The sequence below is a fragment of the Oryctolagus cuniculus genome, chromosome 12, assembly GCF_964237555.1.
Source record: "Oryctolagus cuniculus chromosome 12, mOryCun1.1, whole genome shotgun sequence".
In the NCBI taxonomy this organism is placed as follows: Eukaryota; Metazoa; Chordata; class Mammalia; order Lagomorpha; family Leporidae; genus Oryctolagus; species Oryctolagus cuniculus.
Window position 1 is genome coordinate 74,248,477 of NC_091443.1, and position 15,777 is coordinate 74,264,253.

The 15,777-nt window shown below is 41.0% G+C and overlaps 1 protein-coding gene across 4 annotated transcripts in view; it reads right to left on the bottom strand.

Annotated features, from left to right (window-relative positions):
* DMXL2 (Dmx like 2) overlaps positions 1-15,777 on the bottom strand; it is a 167,765-nt gene that overhangs the window by 80,071 nt on the left and 71,917 nt on the right. For all 4 annotated transcript variants that reach the window (XM_008269002.4, XM_051821996.2, XM_051821997.2 and 1 more), the window contains exons 10-14: positions 11,626-11,865; positions 10,172-10,443; positions 8,870-9,566; positions 8,058-8,179; positions 823-912 (exon numbers count right to left, since the gene is read on the bottom strand). In XM_008269002.4, coding sequence (XP_008267224.3) covers positions 823-912; positions 8,058-8,179; positions 8,870-9,566; positions 10,172-10,443; positions 11,626-11,865 — 1,421 coding nt within the window. The remainder of the gene's footprint in view (positions 1-822; positions 913-8,057; positions 8,180-8,869; positions 9,567-10,171; positions 10,444-11,625; positions 11,866-15,777) is intronic.

Below are 15,777 nucleotides of genomic sequence, written 5' to 3' on the forward strand. Positions count from 1 at the left end.
TCAGCAACCCGAGTCTAGAAGCTCAAGTTCCATCACAAAGAGCTGATTGGGTAATTTCTTTATGTTAGTGGAAATGATTTCATTTTCCCCAAAATAAACTGTGAGGCCCATAGAAAAACCATAATGCAACTCTATGCTTGTTTTGATTACAGTCAGCTCTTTCTTCATTTCTCTGTTTAATACATTGGGTATCTTCCTTGTCAAAGTAATCTTTTTCTGTATTTGAATATGTTAGTTCTATCCCTTAGTACATAAACATGATCTTGAAGAAACAAATATCCTGAGGGTAAATTGGTTGTACAAACTCCTTACAGAGAAAAGGGTTCTCTTTTTTCTTAGTAGCTGAGGAGGAATGCTGACTATCCTAAAGACTTGTGATTAGAAAGTACATTCATACTTTGATCTTTTCATCTATATTTCAGTGAATCTCATAGTAATATCCAACATGTGGGCTGAAAAAGCAAACACTCTAAGGCTGAGGTTGCCCTCTATGTGTTAAGATAAGGGATAATGAAAAAAAGCAAAATAGCAACCCAAGCCTCCATCGAGCTGCACTGCTTTTTCCATCAACATTTCAAGATCAAGGTCCTAGATTCCCTGATAGAATAAAATTCCTTTAAAGAGGAAATAAGGTCACAGATAAAAGTTCATCTGGAATTGAACTAATTCCTAAATCATTTGATTTTTCACTATGGGAATCAATAGAAGTTGGCTGTATATAGTATCAAACAAGAGAATTACTCTGAGACTTAAACATATTGTATACATAAAACACTCTGGGATAAAGTGTATTAATGTCACAAATTCACAAGCATGTTTTACTTGGTCAGTTATTGCATCGAGTTCTATAATGCAGCCAGGTCGAGCAGTAGACTGTTGGCTCACAATATTAAACACTTCTCCAATTAGTTTCTGTAAATGAAAAACACAAAATGTTAATCATCAACAACTTGTAAGTCTTCTGTCAATACAATACAGCAAGCTGGACATGAAGCTCCCTCTAAACATTCACCAACTGACAGCAATAATTTGTATATTCAACAGTATTTCAACGTTGTGCACTCATTTTTTTTAACTTTTATTTAATGAATATAAATTTCCAAAGTACAGCTTATGGATTACAATGGCTATGTGCACTCATTTTTTTTTTTTTTTTTTTTGACAGGCAGAGTGGACAGTGAGAGAGAGAGACAGAGAGAAAGGTCTTCCTTTGCCGTTGGTTCACCCTCCAATGGCCGCCGCGGTCGGCGCGCTGCGGCCGGCGCACCGCGCTGATCCGATGGCAGGAGCCAGGAGCCAGGTGCTTTTCCTGGTCTCCCATGGGGTGCAGGGCCCAAGCACCTGGGCCATCCTCCACTGCACTCCCTGGCCACAGCAGAGAGCTGGCCTGGAAGAGGGGCAACTGGGACAGAATCTGGCGCCCCAACCGGGACTAGAACCCGGTGTGCCAGCGCCGCAAGGTGGAGGATTAGCCTAGTGAGCTGCGGCGCCGGCCTGCACTCATTTTTAAAGCTAACTAAGAAGTTCAAAAAATTGATGGTGTTTTCATGCATAACACCTAACTTTAAAACATCTAGTTCTTTAAAAAAAAAAAAAAAGATTAATTATTTATTTGGAAGGCAAAGTTACAGAGAGAGAGGGTTAAGACAGAGAGATGGTCCCTCTGTTGGTTCACTCCCCAGATGGCCACAATGGCCAGGGCTTCAAGGCCATGAGCCAGGAGCTTCCTCCAGGTCTCCCATGTAGGTGCAGGGACCCAAGCACTTGGGTCATCCTCCACTACTTTCCCAGGCTATCAGCAAGAAGCTGTACTGGAAGTGGAGCAGCTGGGACACCACCTGGCACCCATATGGGATGCCAGCATTGCATGCAGTGACTTTACTTGCTGCACCACAACACTGGCTCCTGGACTCTATTTTTAAAGGCAAACATTCCAGAATTCCTTAGAGCATGAAGCTTTGAAAATCAAAATGGCTTAAGAGAGAATGGAGGCTCAAAAGACAGTGGAGGTTCCTAACTATGCAACTATAGGTATAATGATTAATGGGAGAAAAAAATAGTTGGTTAGTACAGTGGGTTGAATAGTATCCCCCTAAAAACTCATGTTTATACAAAATCTAAGAATGTAACCTTATCTGGAAATAGGGTCTTCGCAGTAATAACCAGTTTAAGATAAAGTCATACTAGATAACAGTGGTTTGCTAAATCTAATGCCTGGTGTCCTTATGAGAAAGGGACACACAGACATTCAGAGGGAAGGCGGCCACGTAAACCCAGAGGCAGACACTGAAGTGATGCGGCTACAAGCCACGGAACACCAAGGCTTCCAGGAGCCACCAGAAAATGGCTTTGCCAATACCTTGATTTTGAACTAAATGTACATGCAGCAAACAAAAGGAACACACAAAATGTGAAGCACAAAAAGGAGAAATGAGCACACTCATAATTATAGCTACAATTATACAGAGTTCACTCCTCTCTCAACATCTGATAAAACAATTAGAAAATCAGCTAAGACACAGAAGAACTCAATCAAAACTTTGGTCTCAATGACATTCATCAAACATACTGCCAACAACAAAATATACATTCTTTTCTAGTGTTCGTGGAAAACATATTAGGATAGACCATGTCTGGGCCATAAAAAAACTTTAATGAGTTTAAAAGGGCTAAAATCATATAGTGTGTTTTCCTACGACAATGAAATCATACTAGAAATGACGGGAAAGTCTCCAAATAGTTGGAAACTGAAAAACACACTTTTAAATAACCCAAGGGTCCAACAGGAATTCTCGAGAAATAGAAAATATACCGAACTGAATGAACACAAAAAGGCTGCATATAAAAACATCGAAGCAATGCTGAAAGGGAAATTTACAGCCCTAAATGGATGCATCAGAAAATAAGAAAAGTTTCCAATTAATAATCTAAGCTCCACCTCATGAACCCAGAGAAGGAAGGAAGGAAGGGAGAGAGGGAGTGTGGGAAAATGGGAAGGGGAAGGGAAATAGGAAGAGGAATGGGAAGGGAGGAAGAAAACCCCACAGCAAGCAGAAGGAAGGAAACAACAAAGGGCATAAATCAATGAAAACAAAATAAGAAAACAACAAACAGGCCAATGAAACAAATAACTGGTTCTTTGAAAACATCAAGAAAAGTAGCTAACACATAGGAGAATCTCCTCAACTTGATAAACTGTTAAAAAGGAACTTCTGTAAGGCAGAACAAGGAGGCTGATGTCTGTCTAGGGCAATGCTTTAGTCATCAAGAGATGCAAACATATACACATTAAACCTATATAAACTGAAATAAATCACTCATATAAATTTGACTTCCTTCTTTACTCCAGGATATTTGGTAGACAGGCTGTATTTTATTGGCAGAGTACATAAGAAACTGCCTCATGGAAATCCCTGAGACGAGCTGGAAAATATTCCAGATAAGAAAAATTTAAAAAGATTTTTAATGTATACTACTAGGCTTTGTCTTCAGAGTTGTCCTTTTGTAGTTGACTTAGATGAAGATGTACAAATAATTTTTAACAAATAGGTTGGAGACATAAGTCCACCATAAAAGGAGACATGGTTTACTAGCATAAACACAGACTGGGATATTTGAGAGTCAGCTTAATATGAATCAATTACACACAAACAAGGTGGACTGACAGCTGAAACGTAGCAGTCACTACAGAGCATCTGATTTCATCCAGCGGGCTGCTGCCCGAGTAACACCAGATGGATTCGAAAAGATACTGGGGCAGCTGGCATTTACCTCGTGATCACGATGCTCACATCCCACGTGTGAACTGCTGGATCTGGCTGCTGACTCCAGCTTCCTGCTAATGCAGACCCTGGGAGGCAGCAGTGAGGGCTCAAGTGATTGGATCCTTGCTATTCATGTGGGAGACCTGGATTGTATTCCTGGCTCATGGCTTTGCCCTTGGCCCAACCCCAACCACAGCAGGTGTTTAGGGAGTGAAGCAGTAGATAGGAGCTCTCTTACTTAGTCTCTCAAATGAATGAATGAATGAATAATCAAAAAAATAGATTCTAATATAAAGGTAAGACTAGGAAAATGAAACATACTACAGAAAACAGGCTCCCATTTTGTCCCCTAATTCAAATGCAAAATATGGAATGAAGGGGAAAAAAGACTTTGGAATATTTAATTAAGATTCAGTTCAGGGGCCTACGCTGTGCCACAGTGGATTAAAACCCCAGCTTGCAGCACTGGCATCCATATGCATACCAGTTCAAGCCTCAGCTGCTTCACTTCTGATCCAATTCCCTGCTGATGCACCTGGGAAAGCGGTAGAAGATGGCCCAAACCCTTGGGCCCCTGCACCCATGTGGGAGACCCAAAAGAAGCTCCTGGCTCCTGGCTTTGGATCACCTCAGGTCCGGCCGCTGTGGCCATTTGGGGAGTAAACCAGCGGATGGAAGACCTCTCTATCTGTCTCTACCTGTCTCTGTAACTCTGCCTTTCAAAAACTAAAATAAATCTTAAAAAAAAAAAAAAAAAAGATTCAGTTCAGGGACTGGCCCTGTGGTGTGGTGGGTGAGGCTGCCGCATGCAGTGCTGGCATCCCATATGGGCACTGGTTCTAGTCCCATCTGCTCTACTTCCGATCCAGCTCTCTGCTATGGCCTAAGAAAGCAGTAGATGATGGCCCAAGTCCTCGGGCCCCTGCACCCACATGGGAAACCCAGAAGAAGCTCAGGCTCCTGGCTTCAGATCAGCTCAGTTCCCATTTGAGGAGTAAACGAGAGGGTGGAAAACCTCTCTACCTTTAAATATTAGAAAAAAAAAAAGATTCAGTTCAATATGCATCAAAATTACATACAAACAATATGAAGTGATTGCAAAACGTAGAAATATTTAATGGGGGCCGGTGCTATGACGCAGTGGGTTAATGCCCTGGCCTGAAGCGCCGGCATCCCATATGGGCACCAGTTCAAGTCCCAGCTGCTCCACTTCTGATCCAGCTCTCTGCTATGGCCTGGGAAAGCAGTAGAAGATGGCCCAAGTCCTTGGGTCCCTACACCCACGTGGGAGACCTGGAAGAAGCTCCTGGCTCCTGGCTTTGGATCAGCACAGCTCCAGCCATTGCGGCCACTTGGGGAGTGAACCAGAGATGGAAGACCTCTTCCTTCTCTCTCTCTCTCTCCCCTCTGTGTAATGCTTTCAAATAAATAAATAAATCTTTTTTTTAAAAAAAGTATTTAATGAAAGAGACCACAGTATTGCTGTATTCTAGACATCCTAAGAAGCCCATAGTATAGACAAACTAAAAGCTGCTCAGAAAAGTAACCAGGGTCAGGGTAAAAAGTTAAAGAGACTTGATGGACAGAGCAGGAAGGTTTGATGTGGGGAAAAAAGGCTCAGGGGTTACATGACAGATGTCTTCGAACATCTGAAGTCCTCTCATATGCAAACGAAACTATACTTACCAAAGTGGGAAGATGACAAACAAATAGGATTTATGGAAAACATATTGATTTCTTTTTTTAAAAGATTAATTTATTAGAAAGGCAGAGTTGGGGCTGGGGACAGAGAGAGAGGAAGATCATTCATCAGCTGATTCACTTTCCAAAAGGCCACAATGGCGGGGCTAGGCCAGGACAGAGCCAGGAGCTGGGAACCAGGAGCTTCTTCCGCATCTTCCGCATGAGTGCAGTGGCCCAGGGACTTGAGCCATCTTCCACTGCTTTCCCAGGCACATTAGCAAGGAGCTGGATCCTAAGTGGAGCAGCCGGGACTCAATCCAGCACCCATATGGGATACTGATGTCACAGGTGATGGCTTAACTCGTTATGTCACAATCACAATGCCAGTCTCACAAATTAATTTAAATATAATGATGACAGTAATTCATGACAGAATAAACTGTATGATAGTTGAGCCTCTCACTGGTATTCACATGACAAACCCACAGGCATGCAGTATAAGGAGAGCACCAGAAAGTTGGTTAGGCTAGGCTGGGTGACCTTTACAGGATCTTCCAACACTAATGCTATGATGCTACCTTTTGAAACTTTCTCTACAACAAGATGGGAGTCCAGTCCAAATGGTTTTCTCACTATTCCTGGAACAAGCTTTATAGATATACTTTCTTGTATCCATACTTATTTTCAGGCCATTCTCTCATACAAAGAAAAAGGATTTGTTGTCCAGAATATTATCTCTTCATCAACAAAGAATCCAAATACTGGCTTTACTAAAGACTTTTGGGGGGCCGGCATTGTGGTGTAACAGGTAAAGCCACCACCTGCAGTGCCGGCATCCCCTATGGGTGACAGTTCAAGTCCCAGCTGCTCCACTTCCAATCCAGCTCTCTGCTATGGCCTGGGAAAGCAATAGAAGATGGCCCAAGTCCTTGGGTCCCTGCACCTGGGTGGGAGACCTGGAAGAAGCTCTTGGCTTCTGGCTCCTGGCTTCAGATTGGCGCAGCTCTGGCTGCTGCGGCCATCTGGGGAGTGAACCATCGGATGGAGGAGCCCTCTCTCTCTCTCCCTCTCTCTCTCTCTCTCTGCCTCTCCTCTCTCTGTGTAACTTGACTTCCAAATAAATGAATAAATCTTAAAAAAAAAAAAAGATGTCTATGTCCACTTTGAACTGACTTCTCTTCCCTCTGAACTATGAAATCTAGAGCTATCCTCTTGGCAATTAATTATACACCTTCCTTACATAGCTCTTCTGTCTTAAGCTGCTATTTATTAATAATTTTTCTCCTTAACAAAATTAAAAATTCTTTAAAGAAAGACACCAAAATATTCACTATGAATCCATTACATATCTAGTAGTACAAAATAGATGCTCAAAAAATAATCTTTGGTTTTCAATACTGTAAATATTTTTATTAGTTATTGTTTCATAGAAGTTTTTATACATAAATTAAAAATTCAGGGGCCGGGGCTGTGGTGCAGTGGGTTAAAGCCCTGGCCTGAAGCGCCGGCATCCCATATGGGCACCGGTTCAAGACCCGGCTGCTCCACTTCTGATCCAGCTCTCTGCTATGGCCTGGGAAAGCAGTAGAAGATGGCCTAACTCCTTGGGCCCCTGCACCCGCATGGGGAACCCGGAAGAAGCCCCTGGCTTCGGACAGGCGCAGCTCCAGCCACTGCTGCCAACTGGAGAGTGAACCATTGGATGGACGACCTCCCTCCCTCCCTCTCTCTCTCTCTGCCTCTCCTCTCTCTGTGTAACTCTGACTTTCAAGTAAATAAACAAACAAATCTTAAAAAAATTCAGTGTTCAAGTTTGGATTTTAATAACATATGACTTCAGTTCAAACACAGGACAATCAGAGAGAGATATTTCCACCCAGTGACAACATATTCTAATAAATGAATTTTATAAAATTGTAAGTCTGACTTGGAAAAGTTCAGATTTTCCAACCTACACACAAAGCTTGATAAAAATGCCTTCAGGGGCCAGTGATGTGGCTTAACCTTAAGCCGCTCACTGCCTGCAATGCTGGCATTCCAATATGGGTGCCGGTTCGTGTCCTGGCTGCTCCAATTCCGATCCAGCTCCCTACTAATGCATCTGGGAGAGCAGCAGAAGGTGGCTCAGATCCTTGCACCCACATGGGAGACCTGGATGAAGATCCTGGCTCCTACCTGCAGCCAGGCCCATCCACAGCCATTGTGTTCATCGGGGAAGTGAACTGGTGGACAGAAGCTCTCTCTCTCCCCCTCTCATTCTCTGTATCTATGCCTTTTGAATAACAGAAGGAAGAATGCCTTTAAAACCTTTTTCGAGCCAAACAAGATTAATAAGGCCAAACTAGAGAGTAAAAAATGCTAAGAATACTATTTTAGAAAAAATATATTTATATGTAAAATGTATTGATGTGTGATATGTATGCTGAAATTTTGTTTCATGTATCTTAGAATACAAATTAAGAAAGAAGAAATGTGCCATATGTATGTCATATAGAACCCAGATCATATGCTCACTTCCTAAACACCAACTAATAAATAAAGGTGCCAAACAAAGTAAGAAGAGAATTCCTTATCAGTTTAGATATATTAATGAGATTAGAAAATACTTACTGATGATTCTGGGTCTGACAATTCATCCAATAATTTCCTTGCATCTACTACAGCTTGATAGAGTCTCAGATTTTTGCCATCAGAAGCAACAAAGCAAGCACTTGCAGAATTACAGTATGTGCCTGAGAAAGAAAAATAAGGCCCTAGGTAATAATATAATGGTTTACATGTTATAATGTGTAGTTTGTTTTTATAATTGGCTGAAGTAGGAGAAACAAGTATTTTCACTCTTCTTTGTGGCAATACCATTTTCCAGTATCACAACTAAACAAATACAAATAAACAAATACAAATAAAATAATGGCTATAAAATTAACCATGGGTGTGGACATCATGGCACAGTGGCTTAAGCTGCGACTTGGGATGACTGCATCCCATATCAGAATATCATTTCAAGCCTCAGCAACTCCACTTTCAATCCAGCTTCCTACTAATGCATCCTGCGAGGCAGCAGAGGCTGCATCAAGTGCTTGGCCCCTGCCACTTAACAGACACACATAAGGTCCAGGCTCCTGCCTCTGGCCTGGCCCAGCCTTCCTACCCCGCCCCTGTACCTCCATCATGCTCTGCCTTTCAAGTAGAAGAAAATAAATAAACATTCAATTAAAAAGAATTTACTTGGGGGAAAAAACTAAAATTCACCAAAAATTTAATTAACAAATAGATTAGGTGAGGAAAAAGATTAAAAACGTAAAACTAAGCCTGGTGCCTACCTCTGAAGATTAACAATCATCTAAATAATGACAAATATAAATGATTACAAGTAACAATTTCAAATTCTTATTAATTTTACAATTAGAATGAACACTTACCAAGACAATAACTGGGAATAAGAGTTGGAAGCCAAGCCACATTAGAGAAGGCTGAGGTATGCAGGGAGTTGATTCGAGCCAGTTCTGACACTCCTCCAGTGTATGACAGAGGCCCTATTGGGTCTACACGCCACAGAATAAGTTCACTGTAGATGGCATTGGGGTCATGAAATGTACGGGTTGCTGCGTTTCTAAGCGGCTGTTTCGAGGAGCCTTTCACATGTTTTACAGGATCCATTAATCTACTTAATTTGTTGTCTGAGTCCCAACGACAATCTGATTCGGGAGTCAGCAGAGCATTGTGATGAGAGGATGTCAGTAACAGTGGCAGAACGGAATGACATGCCAGGTCATTGAGGTGAAATCGATGACCACAGTATCTAAATTTGTGGGATACAGTCAGGACGGTGGTAAAGGCAGACTTATCCGCAAAAGTGACTGCCCACTGGTTTAAAGACCCGTCTATGTGTTTAGAGACCATCATTACTGTGGGAGCAACAATGTTCATATGCGTGCTGTGTGATCTAGAGTGTGGCTGAGATCCCTGAGGGCTGCCTGTAGACATCACCTCTTGGTGAGACAGAGTGTAGTGAGAATCCTTTGTACAATTCACACAGGCATACATCATGATATTCTTACTGAGAGAGCTTGCATCGCCAGAGGGAAATGCAACAGGAATCCGAGAAGAAAAAGAAACCTGAAAAACACAATTCAGTGTAAGATACTTGGCACCTCTCAAAAATACTTATACAAAATCACATCTATTATGAAAATGTCAAATCTCAGCTTCCTAAAAAGTATCATTCTCAATTTTCTTTAAGGTCTTTTTCTTCTATGTATGTAAATCATATCTCTATTGATCCATGAGAAAACCAAAGGGAAAAAGAAAAAAAACATTTCAAGTGCCTTGCTTGTACATCAAAATGACCACAACCACAGATGTAAACAGCAATAAAGGTGAGAAAGGTAACAGTGCAGGCAGCTTGATTTTGCTAATAAAACTGAGGCTAAAGGGGGAATCATTTTGAGTCACATTTTCAGTGTATTTTCTTAATTTTATTCAAAATATGAATTCCCAGAAAAATCAACAAATATATATTCAAATAAACAGTATTTTTAAGTCAAAATTATTCTTTTAAAATAACCATAATGTATGGCCACCAATCCCTTGGAAACATGACTAAGTATTCTTTTTTTCAGTTGCTTATCAAAAACAAAATTTTTTAGTAATTCTGAAAGCCCGTTGAACATACACAACATTCTTTTTTTTAATGTAGTAATTAGTTTATCAGTTAACTTTACCTGGACTTGTCTAAAGATTCCAGGGTTATATTCATCCAAATACTTAACATGCCATACTAGGAAAGTACCATCTACAGGGTGTATTGTAAACAACATGTCAGGGTTCTTATTCCACTCGGTGAGCAGCATTTCAATCTTCCGATCAAGCAGGACCGTGGGTAGTGGCATTGGTATGCTGGGTCGTGAACAGGTCCTAGGACTTCCTTCTCTTTCTCCTTCTTCGTGTTCTGAAGATCCTGTACCTGCCTCAGATTCTCTATCCAGGGATAATTCTGAACCAGAAAGTACATTTTTCAGTGTACTAATTAATCATAGTATAAAGATTCATTTATATACAAGACTATAATTAATGGCATACTATCTTTAGAAACTATAAATCTATTTCCAATTTATGCTAAGGGGAATAACCAAAAAGGAAAACTATTCTCTTGTCTGAATTAAAAATTATTTTATATATATATATATTTTTTTTGACAGGCAGAGTGGACAGTGAGAGAGAGAGACAGAGAGAAAGGTCTTCCTTTTGCCATTGGTTCACCCTCTAATGGCCACCACGGCCAGCGCGTTGTGGCCGGCGCACTGCACTGATCCAATGGCAGGAGCCAGGTACTTATCCTGGTCTCCCATGGAGTGCAGGGCCCAAGTACTTGGGCCATCCTCCACTGCACTCCCTGGCCACAGCAGAGAGCTGGCCTGGAAGAGGGGCAACCGGGACAGAATCCGGCCCCCCGACCGGGACTAGAACCCGGTGTGCCGGCGCCGCAAGGTGGAGGATTAGCCTAGTGAGCCACGGCACCAGCCAAAATTATTATATTCTTACTTTTAAAGGAAAGCATTATTATTATTACTATTTTTTTTTTTTTGACAGGCAGAGTTAGACAGTGAGAGAGAGAGAGAGAAAGGTCTTCCTTCCATTGGTTCACCCTCCAAGTGGCCACTACAGCTGGTGCATTGCGGCTGGTGCACTGCGCCAATCCGAAGCCAGGAGCCAGGTGCGTCCTCCTGGTCTCCCACGTGGGTGTACGGCCCAAGGACCTGGGCCATCCTCCACTGCACTCCCGGGCCACAACAGAGAGCTGGACTGGAAGAGGAACAACCAGGACAGAATCCAGCGCCCCGACTGGGACTAGAACCCGGGGTGCCGGCGCTGCAGGTGGAGGATTAGCCTAGTGAGCCACGGGGCCGGCTACTATTATTATTATTACCATGCAAAAAACTTGTCTCCCCAAAAGCAGTATGTCACTCAAGGCAACATGCTGTAAGAAAATATAGAGAATTTCATGTTTGCAAAAGCTAGCACAGTGCCCATTCATGGTAGATGGATGGTAAATACTTGTGGAATGAACAGAAAAGTTAAAAAGAGAAAAAGTAGAAAGGAAGGATTCCAAACCAAAAGTGGCACTACAAAAATCGATAACTCAGGAGACAAAGAAAAATGCACACAGGATACTAACCATGGTCTAGTTTCATATGCAAACCCCTCTCTCTCTCCTCCTGTGGATGATCCTCATCTTCTCTATCAGCATCATCACTTTCATGATCTACTTGCTTTTCAGAAAGTTTTCGTAATTGATGCATGAATATTTCAGTAGATGATGTAAAATGAAACTCCTTGTTGTTTAACCAGTGAACTACAAAGCCCCCATTTCCATCATCAATGTTAAAGGCAGTACCACCCAGGACATTTGGGATATCTGTGGAAACAGAATAGTTAATTTAATTTCTTTAAAAATATGACAAGTGCTTAATCTATACTTACTTAGAAATGGTGCTAACCAAGTCAATATAACTGTAGTAGAATTTGTAAAACTTTAACTGAATTTAATCGTAAATGTGAACACAAGAACTGATAGGATAATAGGATAGGCTTTTAGCCTAGTGGTTAAGACATCAGTTAAAACACCAGCGTCCAATAATGGAGTACCCAATGTTCAATACTTGACTCTGGGTCCAGACTCCAGTTTCCTCCTAATGCAGACCCTGGCAGGAAGCAATGATGGATCAAGTAATTTTTAGAGCCCTGAATTGAGTTCCTGGTTCCCAGCTTCAGCCAGGCCTAGTTTCACCCACTGCAGGCATTTGAACCAGTAGATGGGAGCTCTTTCACTCCCTCTCCCAACTCACCTGCCCACCTCCTGCCCCCATTCATAAATAAATTTTTTAAATTTTAAAAAGAACTAATGGCATACACTTACACAAAGCTAAAAAGTTGAGTGTTAATAATGCCAAGAAAGAACACACAAAGATGGAAAAACTTTTAATTATAGCAAAATTTCTCCACTTAGGGTGACTTAAATTCATGAGAGAGATTAATTCATGATGGGCTGATGCTATGGCACAGCAGGTAAAGAAAGCCACCGTGTGTGACACCAGCATCCTATATGGGTGCTGGTTCAAGACTCAGCTGCTCCATTTCCAAACCAGCTCCCTGTTAATGGCCTGAGAAAGCAGTGGAAGGCAGTCCAAGCATATGGGCCCCTGCCACCCATGTGAGAGACCCAATGAACTTTCGGCTGCTAACTCTGGCCTGTTTCAGCCCAGGCCATTGTGGCCACCTAGATAGTGAGCCAGCAGATGGAAGGTCTCTCTGTCTCTCCCTCTCACTCTGTAACTCTGACTTTCAAATATATAAATAATTTTTAAAAAGAGATTAACAAAAAATAGGATAAATTAAAAAACCAATCACCTTAATTTCAAATCATGTTATACATAATTCATTCACAGAAGAACAACATTGTCCTCTGTGAAAAGAAGTAAAAGCCTATAGTCAAACTGCATAAACTATTTGATAAATATCAATAATAAACAATACTTAAATTATTCCTTCCAAAGACAGATGTTTATTCCAGCAGTTAAGCCACCAGGTTGGACACTTGCATCTCATACTGAGTTTTGAGCCCTCGCTCTGCTCCAAATTCCAGCTTCCTGCTAACGCAGGAAGATAGCATGTAATGGCTAAAGAAGTTAAGTCTCTTCCTCTCATCTGGAAGGCCCAGAAAGAGCTCCCAGCTCATAGCTACAGCCTGGCCCAGTTCCAGCCATTGCAGGCATTTGTGAGACAAACCAGAGAATGGGAGCGCGCGCTCTCTCTCTCTCTCTCTGCTGTATAAGTGTACACTTACACTTCCTGTGTAAATGCCTCTCAAATATATAAATAAAATTTTTAAAAAATAAGTAATTCTTTGCAACTCCTGGATGGCAATCCGGTTTTCACAACAAAAATGAAAAAGCCATTTAAAATAGGATTTGTAAACTATAAATCCTATAACTATGTTGCCTACAGACTATTCTTGCTAAAAGTATTGAACCTTAATCTTACCATGAACAAACATTCAGACTGCAAGACATTCCATAAGTCAACTGACACAGAGGGGACTGTTCTGAACTAGAGTAGTTTAAAGAAAAATGGCAATCAAATGCATTTAAAAACAGAATTTATATTTGAATATGAACTATATTACATGAAACTAACCCGTATCCCTTGCATGTGATGACAGTACAATGGCTATGGAGGTAAATCTTCTTTATATTGGGAGATATATTCTCAAATACTTAAGTAATACTGTAAAATATTTGGGGGTTAAAGGTAATGTCATCTCTTCTTCTCAGATCTGGAAAAAATGATGCTGAAATTCATATGGAGGCACAGGAGACCTCAAATAGCTAAAGCAATCTTGTACAACAAAAACAGAGGCAGAAGCATAAAATACCAGATCTCAAGACATACTACAGGGCAGTTATAATCAAAACAGCATGGTACTGATACAGAAACAGATGGATAGACCAATGGAACAGAATAGAAACACCAGAAATCAATCCAAACATCTACAACCAACTTATATTTGATCAAAGAGCTGAAACCAATTCCTGGGGCAAGGACAGTCTATTCAACAAAAGGTAATGGGAAAACTGGATTTCCACATGCAGAAGCATGAAGCAAGACCCAAGACACAAAAATCCACTCAACATGGATTAAAGATCTAAATCTATGACCCAACACCATCAAATTATTACAGAACATCAGAGAAACCCTGCAAGATATAGGCACTGGCAAAGACTTCTTGGAAATACCCCAGAGGCACAGGCAATCAAAGCCAAAATTAACAACTGGGATTACATCAAATTGAGAAGTTTCTGTACTGCAAAAGAAACAGTCAGGAAAGTGAAGAGGCAACTGACAGAAGGGGAGAAAATATTTGCAAACTATGCAACTGATAAAGGATTAATAAGCAGAATCTACAAAGAGATCAAGAAAATCCGCAACAACAAAACAACCAACCCACTTAAGAGATGGGCCAAGGACCTAAACAGACATATTTCAAAAGAGAAAATCCAAACAGCCAACTGGGGTTTCACCTCACCTCAGTTAGAATGGCTTACATACAGAAATCAACTAACAACCGATGCTGGCAAGGATGTGGGGGAAAAGGGACACTAATCCACTGTTGGTGGGAATGCAAACTGGTAAAGCCACTATAAAAGATAGTTTGGAGATTCCTCAGAAACCTGAATATAGCCCTACTACACGACCTAGCCATCCCACTCCTTGGAATTTACCCAAGGGAAAATAAATTGGCAAATAAAAGAGCTATCTACATCTCAATGTTTATTGCATCTCAATTCATAATAGCTAAGACATGGAATCAACCTAAATGCCCATCAATGGAAGACTGGATAAAGAAATTATTGGATAGATACTCTATAGAATACTACACAGCAGTAAAAAAAAAAAAATGAAATCCGATCATGTGCAACAAAATGGAGGAATCTGGAAAACATCAAGTTGAGTGAAATAAGCCAGTCTCAAAGGGACAAATATCCTATGTTCTCCTGGATCTGTGACAACTAACTGAGCACCTAAAAGGAAACCTGTAAAAGTGAAACTGACCCTACGAGTAACAATGACTTGATCAGCCCTTGTCCTCGCTGTCGAAGAACAGCTTACTATTTTACTCTTTTTAGTATTTTTTTTCTACTTAATACCATTGGTTGAACTCTTTAATTAACACACAATTATTCTTAGGCATTTAAATTTAACTGAAAATTGATACTTGTTAAAAATAAGAGTGAGAATAAGAGAGGGAGGAGATGTACAGTTCGGCACATGCTCACTCAGACTTACCCCTAATGGTAGAGCTAGAAACATGCCAGGGGACTCGAAATCCCATTAAGTTGGCATGTACCAATGCTATATTACTAGTTAAAGTGATCAGTTTAAGTTCATAATTAATCATAAAGATAGGAATAAGTGTCAAAGGGGTCACATAAATAAGACCAGTGTCTGCTAATAATAATTGATAGAATTAAAAAGGAGAGAACGACCCAACATGGGAAGTGGGATACACAGCAGACTCATAGAATGCCAAATACCCTAAACAGCACTCTGGCCTCAGAATCAGCCCTTAAGGCATTCGGATCTGGCTAAAAAACCCATGAGAGCATTTCAGGCATGGAAAGCCAAGACACTGTGGAAAAAAATGACCTAAATGAAAGATCTCTGTGAGTGAGATCCGAGCAGAAAGAACAGGCCTTCAAAGAAGGAGGTAACTTTCTCTGAAGGGAGGAGAGAACTTCCACTTTGATTATGGCCTTGTCAAAACAAGGTA